Source organism: Myotis yumanensis, unplaced genomic scaffold, assembly GCF_028538775.1.
Source record: "Myotis yumanensis isolate MYYU_CA2020_CCGP unplaced genomic scaffold, mMyoYum1.0.hap1 SCAF_4, whole genome shotgun sequence".
NCBI lineage: Eukaryota > Metazoa > Chordata > Mammalia > Chiroptera > Vespertilionidae > Myotis > Myotis yumanensis.
This window is the reverse complement of record NW_027223755.1, coordinates 7,892,788-7,913,389: the sequence shown is the minus strand read 5'-3', so window position 1 is coordinate 7,913,389 and position 20,602 is coordinate 7,892,788. Positions and strand designations below refer to the sequence as shown.

The window sequence follows — 20,602 nt, the reverse complement described above, 5'->3', positions numbered from 1 at the left end:
CCACTGATCTAGGCAGTAGGAAGAAGGGGATAAGAATTTATAAACTTCAAATATGACTTTGAGAGCGTACAACTGCTACAATGTCAGACTCTGCAACTGCCCGGGCCATGTCTCCTTCCCCCACAGTCTTCACTCTTGGAGCTCTTATCAGAGTGTAAGGCCATTTTCTCCTTAACAGATGAGTCACTGAGACCTAAATGGGTGCCATGACTTGACCAAGGTCACGAATCTGGTTAGAGACTCCTCAGCTAGAGTGTGGCTCCTTATCTTCTCTCTGCCATAAATTCAAACACTGCTCGGAGGAAGTGACAAATCTTACCACAGAGGCCTCAAGGTCAAATGTTGTGGTCCTTCCTCCCATTAGGCAACAGAAGAGCCTCAGAAGCTCCAGCAATTCAGTGTCAACATCCCATCCCCCAGGGGACCTCCAGGAGGAACCTTTGGAGAACAAAATCCCACAGTCTGACCATGACATGGCACCATACCACAGTGGCCATTACTGAGTAATAACTGCAATTATCCAGAATGCTTTTGACAAAAGGCATTTCTATTCTCACTTTGATTCTTCCAAGGAACAGGGTATTGATGATATAATGTCTGAACGAAGAATCCCATTGTCTGACAAGAGGACAGGTGAGTTAAATTTGGGACTTCCCTGAAAAATTATGAACTACATGGGCCACACTTAGGGATGATCATATGTCACATTTTAAGTTATAAAGTCCACCAAAATCTTTCTCTTTTTCCATTTGCTGCTTAGTTCAATGCAATCTTTCCCTTAGGCAGAATGAAAACGTATTTAAGGCGTTCTTATTATTTGAGAAAATTTTTCAAGTGACTATTATTTTCTTTGCAGGAATATGTTCCCTCCAAATCTGGTGGAAGCCTGCTTTAAACAGGTAAACACTCTACAGCTACTAATTACCTTAGTAATTCTTCTATGGCCTACCAACACAGTGGGGCCCTCTTTTTTATTTTATTTTTGTCCGTATCTCTGTAATAAGAAACAACGTGTCAACCAGATGGGAAAGTACCAGAGTTTTCTAATGAATTTAGGAAGCAGGGGTGGGTCTTACCTTACACTGAATGCTTATTAGTTGCCAAATGCTGCATGTCTTACATACAAAGAGCTTATTGAATCTCTGTTATTTATAAGAAGGCTAATCAGGACACTCCCTCTCTCTTCCCACCCCCACCTCCCACACACAGAAGCCCACCAAGCAGGCAAACTCCAATACCAAATGCATTTACAAGCTGTTTTAAAGGTTAGGGAGATTATTCAAGTTTCTGGATTTGATTTTTTTGAAAATCAGTGGGCCATTTTTTTAAAAATCTGCTAAAGGCTTATGGATTCTAAAGGAGCAACCATATCAGAAAGAAATGGAATCTTTAGGAACTGAATGCCACATATGACGGATGTCCTTGTCTTCATTTCATTGATGAGGCAGCTCATCTAGGATAACTCGGGGATTATATGTATAACGGGCACAAGCTCTCAGAAGTAGTAAATGACAGACCCAGATTCACATCCATTGTATTGACTCCAAATTCTGTCGTCTTTCTGCTCCAACAATCTGCTTCCTAGGAAGGGATACCCCACTGGAGGCTATAGTGAGCTCCAGTTCCTTTTAGCCTCTGATATCCAAGCAACTCTTGGCCCTCTGTGTTTTGAATACAAATATATTTTACTATTAGGGGAGAAACTCCGTAAAGTTCATTCTAACCTCACTTGAATAAAAAAAGCTTTGTTGCCCAGATATTAAAAGGGAAATACTTAGACTTTCTGGGTTCAATAATAGTTCCCAAACATTTTTCCAGATGGTGTCAGTTTGCTCTCGTTGTAAGACCCTAACCCAGGGGTGGGCAAACTTTTTGACTCGAGGGCCACAATGGGTTCTTAAACTGGACCGGAGGGCCGGAACAAAAGCATGGATGGAGTGTTTGTGTGAACTAATATAAATTCAAAGTAAACATCATTACATAAAAGGGCACGGTCTTTTTTTTTTTAGTTTTATTCATTTCAAACGGGCCGGATTTGGCCCGCGGGCCGTAGTTTGCCCACTGCTGCCCTAACCCCTCTGCTTAGGATCGGTAAAGCAAACAAAACAAACTCCCAACTTCATAAAGGACCAAGTTTTGGACTTACAAGCCACCCTTTGTTTTTCTCCCCCTTTTTAAAAATTCTATTGACCATTTTTAATAGGTAATGCATGCACACACTGCAAAATTCTAACAAAACCCTTTCTTTTAAAAAAAAAAAAAGAAGAAGAAGACCATGAGGCCAAAATCTAATTTCTTTTATTCAAAAACAACTGTAACCATAAATAAAAAACCCTTTTCAATCTGACCAGCCAAACCCAGTACTCTGGGGCTGGCTCTTCTAGTTAGTCAGCTGGCACTGGGCGACATCAAAAATGCTGGTTTCTGGCAGCACTGGGGAAAGTGCTGATGACTCCTGGAGATTTCTCGCACTTGGTTTTGGATTCCCTTTACAGGATTTTGAAGGGGAAGCAAATATATTTTCCCAGAAATCGCCTGTGGCTGAAATCTCTTCATCAACATGAAGGCCAGGAATTCCGCTCACATTAAAATCATAGCGAGATGGGGGCTTTATTTGGCAGTACATTTTATTTAGTAATATACTTTATATCTCCTGTCTGGAACGTTTATGTAGAATCTATGGGGAAAGACCACCTTCTGAATAAAAACAGAAATACCACTATGGACTTGAGAAGTGGGTTCAACTATTAATCAAGCACCTGTTCTTAAGAACTGATATTCTCAGGGATGCTTTAAAGACTGTTGTTTGGAGATTTAAGAATTTTAATACCCACTGAAATCTCCAACTGAGTCTAGTCAGTGAAGGGCTCTGTTATTGAGCACCATTAGCCACCATTAGTTTAGTACTTGAAAATTTACAAGGTGTTCGCATATATTCTATTTAATTTGATCATCATAACAGCCCTGCGAGGTGGAACCAGCACAGTTATCCCTGTTCCACAGCTGAGGAACATGAGCAAAAAGATGTTAGGTGATTTGTCCATAATCCCATAGCATGAACCCATTGAGGATAAAGGGATATTGTGAATATTTGGGTTTATAGTTTTTTTAAAGCTGTTATACTCATTTTATTAGGGCTTCAGAATAATGCAAAAGCACATCTGTATATTTAGTTAAACATCTTCAACCAGATATGTCTTTCCTATGATGGTTTGTTATATGTATGAGTGTGTGTGTGTGCACGAGGCACGCTGAGGAAATAGTAGGGGTTTGTCAGAGATTAGATAGATAGATAGATAGATAGATCATAGATAGGTACTTTCTTTTAAAAATATTTTTATTGATTTCAGAGAGGAGGGAAGAGGGAGAGAGAAATAAAAACATTAATGATGAGAGAAAAATCATTGATCGGCTGCCTCCTGCATGCCCCACACTGGGGATCAAGCTCACAACCCTGGCATGTGCCCTAACCAGGGATTGAACCGTGACCTCCTGGTTCATAGGCCCACAGTCAACCACTGAGCCACACCAGCCAGGCAATAGATACTTTCTATAACACTATTATTTGACTGCAGAGTAATGTGTATAATATAAAATTTGGACAACAGAAAAGTATAAAGCAGAAAAAATATCACCTTTAATCCCTGTTGTGCCTTTTCCTTTTAAGTTTAAAACCAACTATGAGAAGAGAAGCATTAAAGTGCCCGTTCCGTCTAACGAAACGCTCCTGGGCGCCGTGATCAACAACGTGTCGGAAGCCATGGAGACGCTTTCCAAGATCACGGAGGAGATGATCCCGGTTCCGGGCTCCGTGAACGGGGTCAATGCGCTGGGCCTGGTCGTCTTCTCCATGTGCTTCGGCTTCGTGATTGGAAACATGAAGGAGCAGGGCCAAGCCCTGAGGGACTTCTTCGACTCTCTCAATGAGGCCATCATGAGGCTGGTGGCAGTGATAATGTGGTGCGTATTTCCACTTGCTGAATATGCCGTGTTCAAGATGCGTGTTGCCGTCAGCACGGGTTCTGTTCTGAGGACGATGCCATCAGGCAGGGTAGCCATTGCAATGATCTCATCCTGATAAGCACCAGAAAAGCAATGACCACCCGCCCCCCGAAAGGAAGATAGAAATATCAATGATGAGAGAGAATCATTGATGGGCTGCCTCCTGCACACCTCCCACTGGGTATCGAGCCCACAACCTGGGCGTGGGCCCTGACCAGGAGTCAAACCATGATCTCCTGGTCTACGCTCAACCACTAAGCCACACCAGCCGGGCAAATCAGTGATTTTCTGGGCGTGCAGTGGTCTTGAACCCATCTGTAAGCCTCTCTTAATAACTTTGCTTCCCTGTTTTTGAAAGGCGTCAACTCCTTTATCCCGTGCTGATGGGATCCCCTCTCTCATTCCCCGATTTTAAATATCCTTAGTTATTCATGTAAGGCATATTTATCGAGTGTCTACTATATACCAAGCATATCCTGCCAGGCACTATGGATATAGCCATGAAGAAAACATGTAAGAATATCCTGGATCTTACATTCTTTTAAGGGAGACAGAAGATAAACAAATAAATCAACCATAATCTTCCGTCACAGGTGCTGTGCATAAAAAATAAAGCAGCAGCTTTTGTTTTATGTGATGTGATGTGATGTGATTAAAAAGTGACTGGGGAGGAGGCATCAAATTTGCCTTGAAAGGGCTTCTGAGGAGGTGACCTTTTTTGCTAAGACCTGAGTGACCAGGCGAAGACAACCATGCCAGGTACCAGGGGAAGAGCATTCCCAGGAGCAGGAGAAACAAACGTAGAGGCCCCTGGACCCCCAGAAAAACTCTGATCCCCTGCTCTGTTTGGGCGCTAAGAAAGAAACCCCGTGTCTGCTGCTGCCTGAGGCGCTCCTGGGCGGTAGTATAGAGGCCAAGCCACAACTTATCACAAACGCCCTTCAAACGAAGTGGAGAGCAAGGGACAAAGGAAAAGACTAAAACCAAAGAGGAACATTGACCTTGAAAAGTAAATTCTCTCCAGTGGGGAGAAAGCCCTTTGATTGCTTTAACCTTTATTTTTAATCCAGACGCCTGCTTGGCACCTGAGGCAGGAAGCCATCCATTTCTAAGACAAATACTCACCAACAGGATGAGAAATATTCTTTGTCTTTATTGCCACCAAAGCCCAGAGACATTCATTTTTCAGGGGTTTCCACAAGATGGAAATGAAAACTCGGGCACAAAGACCGGTCAGAATGTGGTCTCCACAGGAGCCCCCAAATGAAATCCTGGGGGCCCTCCTTTGAAATCCTGGCAGGGCTGAAAGTGGACATTTGTCTTCATATTATTAAAATGCCTGCACCTTTCACCTCTTTTATGAAAGAAGCCCATTCAGGGCCGCTGAATGAACCTCACATGGCGTGTTTCTAGCTGCGCATTTTGCCTGCACATTCAACGTCGAGTTATTCAACATTCCTGCAAGCAGGTTATCTTGTAATTCCCTGGCCTGTGTTTTCAAAGGGCTTCTGAAGGCAGCATTGTATTTTTCTATCTGAAATGAGTTTCCCCCCACTTCCCAGCAGCCCCCTCTCCTTGGGAGCACTGGCCTCTCAGGTGTGGCTAATGTGAGTTTGGTTGTCCTTGACTGCCCACGTCAGAGTCAGGAGTCGAGTGCCGGGCAGCGGGTCCTTTCAGCAGCTGGGCTGTTTCAACATGCACAAGCCATTCTTTGTCTCAGTCGTTCATTCTTGCTGAGTCTACGGGGGAAGGATTCGCAAGTGGCAGTAGCCGCCGGTGGTTAATCATTACTTAATGAGAACACCTGTAACCTGGTTGTGGCGGATACATGCATGTTATTAATTTCAATAGCTCTGAGTTTAGTTTAGGTTGCCTTCTACACATGGCCAGTGGTACTAGTTTCCCATTGGCACTGTAACAAAATCTCCTCTTAGGAGAACTTTGAGTAAAAGAGTTGAAGATGAATGTGAAGTATTATTGTGAGTTGTGTGTAAGGTGGGAAGAACTAAGAACAGCGTCCTGGAATGAGAGAGCTGACTGCCAGTCCAAAACACTGGCCGGCACCGTGCGCCTCTTGCTGTCGCCTGGGGCTTGGGCTCTCCTGGGGGAAATGTGTCCTAAAGTCTGGGTTTGGGTGGATTCTGGCGGTTCAGAGAACCTAGCAGGGTTGCGGGAGGCAGCGGAGTGGGTGGCATCTGAGGACCCAAAAAGGGACCCAGGTGGAGTGAGAATTATCTAGGAAAAAAGAGGTGGGTAACCAAACCTCTGTCCTTGTCTTTTCTCACCAATGAACCTAGAGAAATTCTGAGTGAGAGGAAGGCCTAATTCTGCAGTGTTTATATTTAAAGTTATATTTAAAAAAGAAAAGAGAGAAGCTCACAGTGTCTCCAAGCGCTAACGGCAGTCCTGGGTGGAAAGGTTTTGCCACTTTTTCTCCTTCCTGGGTCCCCCTGCAGCACGGCCTGTTGGCAATCAGACTCCCGACTGTCCCGTGTCCTCCGCACAGGTACGCCCCCCTGGGCATCCTCTTCCTGATTGCAGGCAAAATAGTGGAGATGGAGGACATGGGCGTGATCGGGGGCCAGCTGGCCATGTACACCATGACGGTCATCATCGGCCTGCTCATCCACGCCGTCATCGTCCTGCCCCTCCTCTACTTCTTGGTGACGCGGAAAAACCCTTGGGTTTTCATCGGAGGGCTGCTGCAGGCGCTCATCACAGCGCTGGGAACCTCCTCCAGGTGTGTGTGTGTGTGGCTTACTCCCGTCGGAACATGGACCTCAGACTTGACTGTGAGCCAGAATCCTGGGCTTCAGGTAGAGGGAGACCCTGGTGGGGAGGGCGGGTTTAAACCTCCAGGCATAGGAATTGGCTTTTTCACTCCGGATGCTAATCAGACTCCCTTTGGGATTCAAGGAATGGCTGGCTGTATACCTTGTGGGGGAACAAAATGGAAATGGACGCTCCTTCCCGTTGAGCTGGCCTGAGGGAGAGATGGCAGTCACCTGGCACAGGCTGTGGTGATGGGAAATGATGACAAGTGAGGCCTCACAGAGGATCCAGAGGCGGGAGAGTTGCCAGGGGACCCAATAAAGGGGACCCCCACTGTTCCTGACCAGGCTTCCCTAATTCTATGGGTGCTGACTCGCTTCCTTGAACAGGAAGGAACTCTGTGTCCAAAACACCAAACACTCAGGCCCGGTCCACACAATCAGGATGGTCAGCTGACATGCCCTGTGTTACCGTCCTCAGCTCGGCCACCCTGCCCATCACCTTCAAGTGCCTGGAAGAGAACAACGGCGTGGACAAACGCGTCACCAGATTCGTGCTCCCGGTGGGGGCCACCATTAACATGGATGGGACCGCCCTCTACGAGGCCCTGGCTGCCATTTTCATCGCTCAAGTTAACAACTTTGACCTGAACTTTGGGCAGATTATTACGATCAGGTACAAGGAAAGTTCTACACATTTTCTTGAGAATCACTTTCAATGATGAGGCAGTGATCAGGGATCAGGTGAAGAAACTGGTGAGAAGGGACTCACACATAAATGGGAGGTCAGGGTTTGTGGGAATAGGTTTATTTTTGATATTTAGTTATTTTTACTTACTGGTTTTTTTTTAATTACAGATGTGTATATTCATTAATAATGAAAGTCTAATAATATAGAAATGTATAAGGTCAAACATGAAGCTTGCCTGCCACCATCACTCCCCATTGTGCTGTAGGTGGCACTGTTCATGTTTGGTCTATAAAGAATTTTGCTTATGCAGAGCCATACACACCCTTTTATTTGTGGTTAATGGAGTCACACTACACATAGCACTTGCCACTTGATTGATGTACTTATTAGTATATCATCTATAAATATACCTAGCTCTTTCTCTTTGAAGAAATACACAGAAATATGTGATACATAGAAATAGAAAAATACATCTTTCTGCAGAATAGATAGTATGGATATTTCTCACTCCAGTTTTAAAAAGCATTAAAAAAAATGAAGTAACAGTGACTTCAGTAAGACAGAACTGTGTTTCTCTCATGTGGGCTCTGCTCCACAAGCCCTCGTGGCTGGGAGGTGTTCCATGTGTACCAGGCCCAGTCCTGTGGTTCCATCGTCCCTGGGGCGTCACCCTCACCCAGATGGTCCAAGGTGGCTCATCGCCACCTCCAAATGTTAGCCATAGGGAAGAAGAGGCGGTGCACAGTCTGCTTGATCACTTTCATGCATGTCTCATTGGCCAGAGCTGTGTCTAAAGGAGTCCAAGGGAGGCTGGGAAATGTAGTCTTCACTCTGAGCAGCCATACACCAGCTACAAATCCCAATACCGTGGAAGGGGACCAATGTGGGGGAACTATGAACAGTCTCATTACTTTATCAATACTTTACACCTAGGTAAGACTTAGCTACTTCTAAAACATGCTCACATTCTCACAACCGCCTATCAAGTAGGCATTTAACAAACGGAGCCCCAGATAAGGGTATGTGCCTTACAAACCTTGTCCACACTGTCTCCATAAAAAAAATTTATAGTGCTACAGAACTTAGTTCATAATTATTTTGCTTTTCCATTGATAAATCTGATTTTTTTTCTGACCTCATTAACCGTGCAAGTTCAGTATGTTTACAGTCCTCCACTTGGACAGAGAAATTCTTAGAAACAATTTGTTATTGAACTATGCAGTATTTTAGACCTTACAAAATATTTTCAGGTATGTGAGATGTCTATAGCTGCCAGTTTCTTCATTTAGAAATGGCAGTCATAACAGGACCGACTTCCTAAGGTTGGTTGAGGATCAAAGCCGTGTCTAGCCTATCAGATGGCACACAATAAGCCATTCATAAATGTTAGTGAACGTGATGGTTAGTTCAATGGGTTTTCCACAGGCTCACGTTTTTCTGAAGCACATCCTCGTCTGTTCGCTTGGCAAGTCAGACACTGCGCTGGGTGTTTGCAGGGCACTGGGGGCAATTCGTACAAATGGTTTCTGTTTGGCAACTTCTTTTAACAGCATCACAGCCACGGCTGCCAGCATCGGGGCAGCTGGGATCCCTCAGGCAGGCCTGGTCACCATGGTCATCGTGCTGACCTCTGTGGGCCTGCCCACCGACGACATCACGCTCATCATCGCGGTGGACTGGTTCCTGTGAGTACGCTCGGACTGTGTCGGCTGCTGCCATAGGGCGCCCCTCTGTCAGCTTAGGGCATAGGGCACCTGGCACGCCTGCCAGGAGGGCTCCCCAGTGAGGGGCAGCCAGGCCAGCTATTAAATTGTCTTTATTGCTTGAGCCCGAGCCCCAGACGCCATGTGGGTTCAGTCCCTCATCAGCCTGTGGGCACATGTGGCTGCTACACTTCTCACTCCATAAAGCCACTCAGGGATTGGGAAACCCTCGTCCGCAGAGCCAGCACAAGCCAGCAAGGCCCTTTCTGAATTGCACAACCTTCCCGCGGCGGGAACAGAGCGGCTGGCCTCCACGCTGGCCGCCCGTCCTCCTGTGCTTCCCATTCCAATGGCGTGATGCGGCACAGAGGGTCCCCTCTGAGCCAAGCAGGGAGCGGGCAGCCCGGCAGGCACTGGGGAGAGAGCTAGCATCCTTACGTGGAATTGACTTTGGCTCTGGGGAAGGTTCCAACAAGTACCCTCCAGGCCCCACCCCTCACCCTTCCAGCTGACTCCTCCGCCTGTTTTCTCTCATAAGTTCCCATCCACTTGCAGCAGTATCTCCCCAGGGCTCCCAAAGTGAATGCCTGCAAGGACACAGTCCATGCGGAGTCAACACAGGTTGACGTCACCAGGTCTAAGGACCCCAGAGCCCCACCGTGTGTGCCCACGGCAGGACGGGTGCAGGGGTGGGGGGAGATCAGCTGCGAGCATGAGTTCCATGTCACTTGGATCTGTGTTTGCATCCTGGCTCCGTGACACGGGGCAATTTACCCAGCCACCCTGGCTTCTCCTCTGTAAAATGGGAATAACGTCACCGACCCTCCCCCCTCCCCGTGGTGCTGTGGGGATTAAGTGCGATGACGCCACAGCCCCTGGCCCTCGGCCAGCACTCACCTAATGTGAGGCCCTTCCTGGTAGAAAGCTGTGGCTCCCAAGGTGTTCAGTCTCAGGACGCCCAACACTTGAAGATCATTGGGGACCAAAAAAGCTCTCATCTACGTGGATCATCTCTATCAACACGTAGCAGATTAGAAAAACAGAAAGTCTTAAAATGTGGACTTCCTCTAAAGGTTACAATAATAAATTCGTTGCATGTGAACATACATCACATTTTTATGAGAAAAATCATTTTCCAAACCAAAAATTTAGTGGAAAGAATGATATCATTTTACATTTCTGCAAATCACCTTAATGTCTGGCTTTAATGCAAGATGGCTGGGGTCTCCTGGCTGCTTCTGTATTCAGTCGGTTGCATCTTTTGTGTCGTGTTGTAGTCTTTGCAAAACTCTGCTAGACATTCTTGAGGAGATGAGAGTTAAAAGGGCAAATGACCTCCTAGCATTATTATGAAAATAGTTTTGGCCTCAGGGACACCCAGGGGGTCTCTGGACTATACTTTGAGAACTGCTTGTGTAAAGGAAGGTGAGACGTCAAAGATAGGAAAGAGAATCAACGATAAATTTTAAATAAAAAGAGAAAGGGAAGAGTCATTCCCCACTGTTGGTACCCTAGTAACTGAAAATTAATCATCTATAGGCCCTTATAACTTGTAATAACTGCTATTATAAAGGTGATGTATAGATTATGTAATGAGGCGGTTGGGGGATACACCAAGCAGAATTTTAAGAGATGCTTCCAAACTTCCTGGGGGGTTCAAAACACGAGCTGGAGTCACCTGATGGAGCCTCATTGTTCCTTCTCCCCGCCCTGCCTTCCCCAGGGACCGCCTCCGCACCACCACCAACGTGCTGGGAGACTCGCTGGGGGCCGGCATTGTGGAGCACTTATCTCGACACGAACTGAAGAACCCAGATGTGGAGATGGGTAACTCGGTGATCGAAGAGAACGAAATGAAGAAACCCTATCAGCTGATTGCCCAGGAGAGCGACACTGAGAAACCCATCGACAGTGAAACCAAGATGTAGACTAACAGAAAGAAATGCTCTCTTGAGCACCAGGGTTTGAAAACCATGACAAAATGTTTCCATCTCGTTACAACTTATCCTCTCCAGGAAGCCCCTTACTCCCTTGTCCTCCCAACTCTGGTAGGATTTGCAAGTGTGCATCCAAACACAAGGGAGGGTTTGGCAGCGGCCAACATGTGTAGTGTTCATCCCACATTCGAAGGTTTCAAGTCATTTCATGTTAGTCTTCTCTAAGAAGGTACTGAGATAAAAAAAAAAAATAATAGTCTTGATCAGATTTTGCAAGTTTATGTGACACACAATCCTGTAAATGTGATTTTTTTATAAGTTAAAGAGTCAAACAAATAGTAGGCTAAACATGTGCTTAAATCAACTTTCAAACTTTGAAAGTCCTTCAGAACACACTCCAATTTTAGGATCAAAACAGAACAACTTGATAAACTGCACTTGGTTTTCAGTTGGACAGAAGGCTTTTCTCCCCTTTCTGTCCTGATTTGTGTGTTTGTTTTATTAGTAGCAGGACCATATGAATCCACACCTAGCACAGCTGTGAGGAGGTGCATAAAGTGAAATTTCCATGTGGCCATGGGCAAGTTATGTGTTATCTCTAGGCCTCAGTGTCCTCATCTGTAAAATGGGTGAGTTCCCTAAACGCCTTCGTGGTCACTCGTAACCCAAATATCCCGTCCTCTATCTCCCCTGGGAACATCCAGTAGCAAGCATCATCCCATGGATGTTGATGGGGAATGAACGCTTCTGAGTAGGGGCAGGATGTGGTGTGGGTTGCCAGGTCCTGTATACAAAATGTCAGCTGTACACGTCACCAGGCCAGAGGAGGCGTGGAATTATTCACAATCTCTTCGCTCAGTTCTTCCCGACAGGGGGAGTTTTCCCTTCTTCCTACCCTTCCCTGGGCTGGTCTGGGAAGGATATTTCCCACCACTCCTCAACTGACGGTAGACTTTTAGAAACTAAAATGTAAGACTAGCAACTAGCAAGGGTGCTCATGGTCTTACTGTGGAACACGAAAGAGCCAGCTAGGGAAGAACAAAGCACAGTTGACATTCGAAAAAGAGGATTTTTAAATATCAAGGTTATATAGAGGTCATCTTTAAGGAAGAATTTTTTAATGAAAGAGGTTCTCTTTTTTTTTTTTTTTAACCAGAAACACTTTTTCTCTTCAGTTCAGAAACATTCCTCAAGGAAGTCTGCATATCAGAATATGAGATTCCTTCTTATGTATTTTAAACAAGTCAAATGAATGAGCGCTCTCTCTAATAGAGGTCTGTGAGCTGGGTGGGTGGTCTCTCATTTGAACAGGTTTTGGACTATAATCAAAAGTTCTTGGAATGAGGGAAACAAGATATGTCTTTGTGTTGGAATTCCACCTAACCATTCAAAACCTTCAGCTGGAGTGGGGTTTTGTTTGGTTTTATTTGTGTCCCTGAGAGAAATGGTAGGCGAGGAATCAGTATAAAGACATGGTCAGTGTGGTTCCAAGAGAAAAACGGCCGGGGCATTGGTTCAGGCAAGGCAGCTCCCAGTTTAGAGATTAATTATTTAGCCCCTGAGGAACATCCGGCCACACACATGGAGCGGGAGCTGTCAGACGGTGCCAGCCAGCGGTGTTGGAGTTTCTGACCGAAAATGGTGGAGGGTGGACTTAATGATGCTAACAGACTGAGGATCTAGACATGCGTCCTCCGGTATGCAATTAGAGAGATTTTTATATAGACTCCGAGCATTATGTGTGCGTAAAAGTTAACATTAGGCTGTGGTGGAGTAACCCTTTAATGCCGAGGCTCTATTTCGGGAACACGCTACAGAAGTTCCTGTACGCGGATCTCATCTTACACCGGTAGAGCAAAAATTAATCGTGTCAAATGACTTGTTACGCGATGTGATCACTTTTATACACTAACCATTTCTTACGGAGCTGAGCGCAAGGCCTCTAGGCCGAGCCTCTCGCCCGCCCATCACAGGCTCTGCGGTGTCATGCACCCAGGTGGGTGGGAGCCTCACCTTGTAGATGTATTTTCAATAAAGAAAAACTAGTTTTACATGACACCTTTGCATGTTGTTGTTGTTATTCTCGCTGAAGGAAAACAAGTTTCCCTTTCAGGAAAGTCTTGCAGAGAGCTAGGGGCAATGCTGGGGCAGGGTACCCTGCAGAATGGTTTTATTTCTTTTACGAGGTAAAATCTATTCAGGACCAGGTGGGGGAAGCCAGGCACAAGGAAATAAGTAAGAACACCCTCTCCCTGCCCACCTCCTAGACCTGTGCGTATCCACGTCAGATTCACCTTTCTCAGACAAACCAAACCATTTCCACGTTGGCATGAGAAAAGCGGAATGCCACCATCGGTTCTTCTGGAAAAAAAAGTGATTTCCTGTCTGATCTGGAAATCAGGGAGATTCATCTGTGTGATTACGGCTGCCACTTGTGAAAGCTGCATGCAGTCCTCACGGAACAGGTCAGACACAGCCATTGTGCTGGTGAGTTCTTCTCATCATGAGGACGGACTTGGGATGCCCTGCCCTTTCCCATCATGCCTTTTAATAAATAACTGGCAGGCGGTGTCCTGAAGGCCCAGGCCGGGCTTGCGTCTGGAGATCCTTTAATCCGACCCTCTGCCTTCAGTTGGCAGCCTCTTAGGACAGGCCCCTGAGGAGGGGCCGCTAACCCTAGGTCATCTGCGTGAAGACTTCCGTGAGTTCCCCGAGCCCTTGAAATCACAGGAGAGTTTTGTGCGTTTGCCTTTGTCTGGGGTAGAAATCTTTCATTTTCACCCATTTCTCTAAAGCAGCATTTCTCAACCTGTGGGTCGCGACCCCTTTGGGGGTCGAATGACCCTTTCACAGGGGTCGCCTAAGACCATCGGAAAACACATATATAATTACATATTGTTTTTGTGATTAATCACTATGCTTTAATTATGTTCAATTTGTAACAATGAAATTGGGGGTCACCACAACGTGAGGAATTGTATTAAAGGGTCGCGGCATTAGGAAGGTTGAGAACCACTGCTCTAAAGGAACTTTTGACCCACAAATGAACAAACCACTGTTTGATCGGTACACCCTGACTTTCCCCAGGCATCTGTGCTGTTGGAATGGCCGATGGGGGCTCTGGGAGGAAGCTGCCAGCTCAGGCCCCCTGAGGGAGCCACACCGGCACAGCTGCGCACACCTGGGCCATCTCGGACACAGGCGTCAGGGGAGCAGGACGAGGTGGACGGGCCACGGTTTCCTTCTCGTCTGCCCGCAGCTGGTTTGCCGCCTGCAGGGCCTCTGAAGCTGATCGGAGGGGAAGATGGTGGAGGCCTTGCTGCCCTGAAGGGCAGGGCAGCTGTTAGTGTGACAGATGCTGGGGAGGGAGCAAGCACCGATCTCTCTCTGCGGGTGGTAGGACAGGTCTGTTCCCAGGTGGAGCCATGGGCACCTCTTAGGTTAACGTGTTTCACGTGTTTCTGATAAGAAAATGCATTCCTACCAGATGTTTTTAAATCCTGCACTTTGAGGCGTTGGGGTCCTGTCCATGTTTTCCATTCAGCACCACTGTCCCCCCACCCCAGCAGGATCTCTTCCCTGGCTGACAAGTCTCACTTTCCCAGGAAAATCCTTTCTTGTAAGTTTTCATTCGCACACACTACGCAGTGAATGGCGTGGGTCCGAGGAGCGCTTGGAGGAAGGGCTGGCTTCTGCTGGTGGGAGCGGGTTGAGGAGGGTCCTGCAGTCCTGCGGGGAAGGGGGCCCGGGCCCTCCCTCCGGGCGCCCGCGGGGCGCTGTGACCGACGCTGCTGTCAGTCATCCGGCCTCCGCGCAGCGCGGCTCCTTCTCCCAGCCGGGTGGTCCCAGCACTGGGGCAACAATGACCCGCTCTGTGTGGCCTGTTCCGGGGCCAGAGCAGCTGGGGGATGTCACCCCGGAGGCAGGCTCCGAGGAATGAGCCGGCGGAGAGTGAGGGAGGAAGAGCGGAGGAAGCCGATGGGCAGTCAGGCTTCGGAAGGGAAGGTGGGAGGTGAGAAATCTGGGGGATGAACGAGGGCGGTTGGGGGGGTCGATTCCTATCATGGCCACCAGGGGGCGCTCCGAGCCCTTCGAGCAAAGGGAGTATTTCCTCCCAAAGGTAACTGGCTTTAAGTGCCTATTGGCAGTGGTTCTCAACCTTCCTAATGCCATGACCCTTTAATACAGTTCCTCATGTTGTGGTGACCCCCAACCATAAAATTATTTTCGTTGCTACGTCATAACTGTAATGTTGCTACTGTTAGGAATCGTAATGTAAATATCTGATATGCAGGCTGTATTTAGGCGACCCCTGTGAAAGGGTCGTTCGACCCCCAAAGGGATCGCGACCCACAGGTTGAGAACCGCTGGCCTATGGCATTCCAAGGTCTGCAGAGCCCAGGGCGGCTCCATATGTGAAAGCCATCAGGGGTTTAAACTTCTCCACTGTCCCCTTCTGTTTCCCTGTTCCTTCTGGTCACCTGCTTCTCCGATGGTCTCCCCGGGAGCCCCTTCCTTTCTGTTTCCCAGACACAGGTTCTCAGGCAGCAGCTTGGTAGCACCTTCAGCTGGTCTTCCCCGTCAGCCCCAGAGAACCGCTGGCTCAGCCTTCAATTTGGAAACAGTGGCCTTTTAGTGAACTTACACATAGGAGTAGGGGTGTCGATAAAATACGAGACACCCGGTTAAATTTGGATTTCAGATAAGTGACAAGTAGTGTTTTAGCATAAGGATTCAATGACAGATAATGTTTTCGTGTATTTCCCCAAATATTGCATGGGGCAACCTGGCATGTTATCTGTTAATCTGGCCACCCCTCATAAAGTGAAGTGAAGATTCAGGACACTATCCAACGATGTGGGCATTATACAGTGGGGCCTTGACTTACGAGTGTCCTGACTAACGAGTTTTTTGAGATACCAGTTGTCTCTCTGCCGATTTTTTGCATTGATTGATAGAGTAATTTGAGTTAACGAGCTCCTTAATGAGCTCGGTCTCAGAACGAATTAAACTCGTAAGTCAAGGCCCCACTGTAGATGGAAGAGTTTGTGTGGCATTATTTAAAATAATCATCCTAATTTTTAATTTCTCTCCGCAGGTAAAAAAAGAGAGAGAGAGAGAGAGAGAGAGAGAGAGAGAGAGAGAGAGAAAATAGGCTTTAAAAGGCAGTCCAGACCTGGGACATGCCCTACCGTTTACTTGTTCTGGAGCCGTTATCACTCATTATGTGCTTATAAATCTTGTGGCTGCATTTTAAACGCCTGATTAATCACCCTTGAGACTTTGCAGAACGATCTTCAATACACTGAACGGTGTCAGTTGCCCGTGCTGGGAATACTTTAAGACTCACATCTGTTTTCTCCTCTTTTCTTTTTTCCTCCTTTCCTTCTCTCACTCCTTCCTCCTGCCCCCTTTCCCACTTCAAGCATCAAATACCCTCTGTGACCCATTACAAGGCTGGAAACTGTGGCATTCCTATTGTCTCCCAGAGTGAACACATTTTTTTCCCATTTGGGGTTCTCCCTGTAGAGGAATGCCCATGTTTTTTTGTATTGAGCTATTCAAACACCATCCTTTTCCAGTCGTTGTAACATTGGGAATGTGACATTTTTCAGAGTTTCTTTGAGGAACCCCAGCTTCCATGGGTGGGTGTCACTCCCTCCAAAGCCCCTTCTTTAAGCCAGAGCTCAAGGATATGAAAGGCAGAGCCCAACTGGTACTGCAGAGGGATACCAGATGCCCCTTCAATCATAAACGCTTGCCCTGGCCGGGTGCCCCCGTTGGTTGGGCATCATCTGTACACTAAAAGGTTTCAGGTTCAATTCCCGCTCAGGGTACATACCTAGGTTGTGGGTTCAGTTCCCTCTCGGGGCACATACGGCACACAAACGATCAATGTTTCTCTCTCCCTTCCTCTCTGTCATCAGTGTTTCTCTCTCTCCCTTGCTCTCGCTCTAAAAAGTCAATTTAAAAAAAAAACCAACCTATCCTCAGGTGAGGATAAAAAGATAAAAGTATAAACTTCCAATAATGGTGACTGTGCAGCCATATTAAGGAGAGTGGTGACTCTCGTAGAAAATTCCTTTTCCAGCTCAGTAGGTTGAGGGCATCATGCAGTGCCCTGAGGGAGCTTGCAGACAGATGGACAGGAGAAAACAGAACCTTCCAGGCCCCCGACAGCCCCCGAAGGCACTGAGCATGGGTGTCTGTCTGTGAGCACTTCACAAGCAGAGGCCCCGTCAGCAGCACACGTCTCAAAACCGTCATCACGTCCCACCGCCTGGGCACACAGTGTCTCTGTGAGGTATTGTTAAGAAAGCAGTGGGAACCTCGAGAAAGTCTGCATGTCTGTTAGAAAACTGACACAGCCAGAGAACAGCTCCCTGCGTCCTCAAACCCAGGGGCCCTCGCTGGGGGGGGGAGGAATGCAAACTTGTGCACAGCGCTGGGCTGCAGCCACACCTGCTCCCACCTGAGTCCTCCAGAAGCTCCATCAGGTTCCTGGACCGTCGGGGCTCAGTTTGAACACAGTCTTTTGACCCCGTGGGAAAGGTCGTTTCACTGGGCAGAGTGGGAAGCAGACCTGGCGGGCAAGTGTGAGCTCTGGTCTCTGACTTTGCTTTGAATCAATGGTGGTACCTTGACGGGCTCATTCAGTTTCCCTGGACCTCAGTGTCCTCACCTGCGCGTGTGGGGTTGGCTGAACCCCCAAGCTCTAAGCTAATTTCATATCAGGGCCCCGTACCCAATAGGAGGTGGCGTCGAAGTTGGTTCTGGGCTCAACCAAGCGTGGCCCATGGGAGCGGAAATCCACTTCCTCAGCGAAGGGAGTTAATGACACCTTCGCACGGGGGTGTGATGTGAGCTAAACAGATGAAAGTATAGAATTCTCGGCTCGGTTCCTGTCCCTTGGGAAGATGTTTAGAACAAAGGGGCCCCATGAAGGAGGAGAGGCCTGGAGGTGGCGCTGGGGCGGGAGGGGGTTCCGGCTCCATCGGGGTCCAGTGAGCAAACAGGACGGAACTCCTGAGGAGGCCCCAGCTGAGCGAGAGGCTTTGCAGACTGTCCCCCTGGAAACCGGCCTCGCAGGGCCCTGCCAGGCCGGGCCGAGGCCTTTGTCAGGCCGGCTCCGCATGGAGGCTTTGTGAGGGCACAGTTCCACGCTCCCAGACCACCCAGCTTCCCCAAGCCTCCCAGAGAACAAGCCGGCCCCTCTGTGTGCCAGCACCTCCCCTGCCAGGCCCTCCGGCGCCCTCCCTGCCAAGGGGAGAGGAGGGGCAGGGAGGCCTGTGGGAACCCGGGGGAGGGGGGGGGGGGCTGATGAGCTGCCCGCTCCAGGCCCCTCCACCTGGCACTGCTGCCACCGTGTGGCCAGGGCCTTCCCCAGGCTCCTGGGGCCGTGCCCGCCCAGACTCCAGGAGGACAGGGCATCTACTGGACGCTCACTGCTAGGAACTCAAGCAAAGGCCAGAGAGACGGGACATAGCTCAGAAGTCGGGAGAAAAGGTAGCTTGAAGCATCCTGTGTCCACAGCAGTGATTCTCAGTGTGTCTGCCTTCGAAATGCGCACTCTCAGCTCCCACCCTCCACCTCCCCAGCCAGCAGGTGGGAGGCAGCCCGGCCAGCGTGGCTCAGGGGTTGCGTGTGGACCTAGGAACCAGGAGGTCAAGGTTCGATTCCCGGTCAAGGCACAGGCCCAGGTTGTGTGGGCACCATCCCCAGGAGAGGGTGTGTAGGAGGCAGCTGATCGGTGATTCTCATCATTGGTGTTTCTGTCTCTCTCTTCCTCTTCCTTTCTCTCTGACATCAATAAAAACATTTTAAAAAGAGAGAGGAGAAGAAAGTGGGAGGGGAGCCCAGCCATGGTTCTAGGGGCCGCTGGTCCCCAGTGTCTTGCAGACCAGGGTGCGGACTTGGCATTCCCTCCAGGTGTGGTGGGATGTCGCTGGGAGTGAGACAGGAGGCCCGTTGATTTCTCTCTGACTCACCCGTTCCTCCTCCGGGTGGCAACCCCAGTCTTTGCCCTCCTCGTCCCCTCTGGATAACTTTCTATTGAGCTTTGGGTAGCTTTCTATTTAAATGCTCAGCATCTTTCGGTGCAATCCCCGACTTCCTGCTCTGCCCTCTTCGCCACACGCTTCCTCCAGCCCTGGAACATGCTCCCACCAAGGCAGGGTCCCCAGGGAGACCTGCTGGCTCTGCACCTGACGTCCGCAGGGCACAGGGCAGGAGGGTCTCAGACACACTCACCCTTGGCTGGCGCAGGGGCCCAGCACAGCGAGGGCGATGGCAGGCCCCCTGCCACGGGGCTCGCCTCCTCAGCTGGGTGACACCTGCCCTCCTGGACACGATCCTTCTCTCCTCCCCACCTGCCTTTGACAGCCACCCCTGCGGCGCCAAGGGGTGTGTTTCTGTTTCCCACTCCTCTTCCTACAGTGGATTTCCCAGGGAATACCCCGTGGCCAGGCCTGGGCCTTGAAAGCTAAGGGAGAAAGTGGAGGAATTCAGAAAAGTCTCTCTTCACAATGCCTGCTCTCAAGTCCAAGGCCTTGAAATGAGACCCAGTTTTGAGAATCAGAGCCCGAATACTATCCATTCCCTTCTGCTGCCATTACCCTCGTTTTCGTGAGGCAGATGAGTGCGCCCGTGGCTGGCTGGGCAGGAAGTCCAGGGTGGGCAGCAGTAGGTTTACGGCTGTGAGTACACGAAACACAGAGTTTATTCTTATGTTATTGTTCATTAATTAGTGTATTATTTCCCATATGAACAACTGTAAACCTACTTTTGTTCCACCCTCTATACTCAGAAAAGCAAATGAGAAAAATCATGTCAACTTTTCCCACCAAACGATTTTATCATTTTTATAATAACTCTTATTATAGAAAAATGAGGCCTAGTAGGAGAGAAATTTCATTGGGGTTCTTTTTCATTCAATGGATTTTCCCAGTGTCTTTTCATAGACTGATTTTTTAACTTCTGCTTAAGAAGTCCTTATTTCTCCCTTTGAGATTTACTCACTTAGGAAATGCAAACTACTCTGGGCTTCTATGTCTGGCCTAGGTTCCCCCACTCCCTTAATTCCCTCCATCTATGGCCCCAGAGGTGGTGACTTGCCCCAGGGCGCGCTGCAGATCTCATGGACCGCCTGGCTGCATGTAGAGGGCTCAGGAGAGGAGAGGCCGAGGACTCACGTTGCAGAAGGAGCTGAGAAGTTGTCGAGCTCAGACCCCGTGAGGGAGCCCACACTGGGCCTTCGGACCTGCAGGGTCCTGCCTGATCCAAGTCCGGCCGTTTCCTTCAAGTCAAAGCCCTCTTGAAGGGGACAGGAGGCTTGAAGTAAAAATAATGGAAATGTTTTTCAGATCCACCCCCAAGAAGATCAAGGAAAACTTTGAGGTGGGAATGAAGTCACCATTTACTATTTGTTTCCTGCCCAAACGGACATCAAAGACCAGGATGGCCCTAACGTCTTTCAGGGCCCTGGTCGGAGGAAATCAA

General features: G+C 48.4%; 1 protein-coding gene across 1 annotated transcript in view; it reads left to right on the top strand.

Annotated features, from left to right (window-relative positions):
* Nucleotides 1–13,160, top strand: part of SLC1A3 (solute carrier family 1 member 3) — a 73,243-nt gene extending 60,083 nt beyond the window's left edge. The window contains exons 5-10 of the mRNA XM_070411822.1: nucleotides 857–899; nucleotides 3,668–3,960; nucleotides 6,509–6,742; nucleotides 7,255–7,449; nucleotides 9,015–9,149; nucleotides 10,891–13,160. Coding sequence (XP_070267923.1) covers nucleotides 857–899; nucleotides 3,668–3,960; nucleotides 6,509–6,742; nucleotides 7,255–7,449; nucleotides 9,015–9,149; nucleotides 10,891–11,095 — 1,105 coding nt within the window. The 3' untranslated portion in view covers nucleotides 11,096–13,160. The remainder of the gene's footprint in view (nucleotides 1–856; nucleotides 900–3,667; nucleotides 3,961–6,508; nucleotides 6,743–7,254; nucleotides 7,450–9,014; nucleotides 9,150–10,890) is intronic.
* Nucleotides 13,161–20,602: the final 7,442 nt, after the last annotated feature.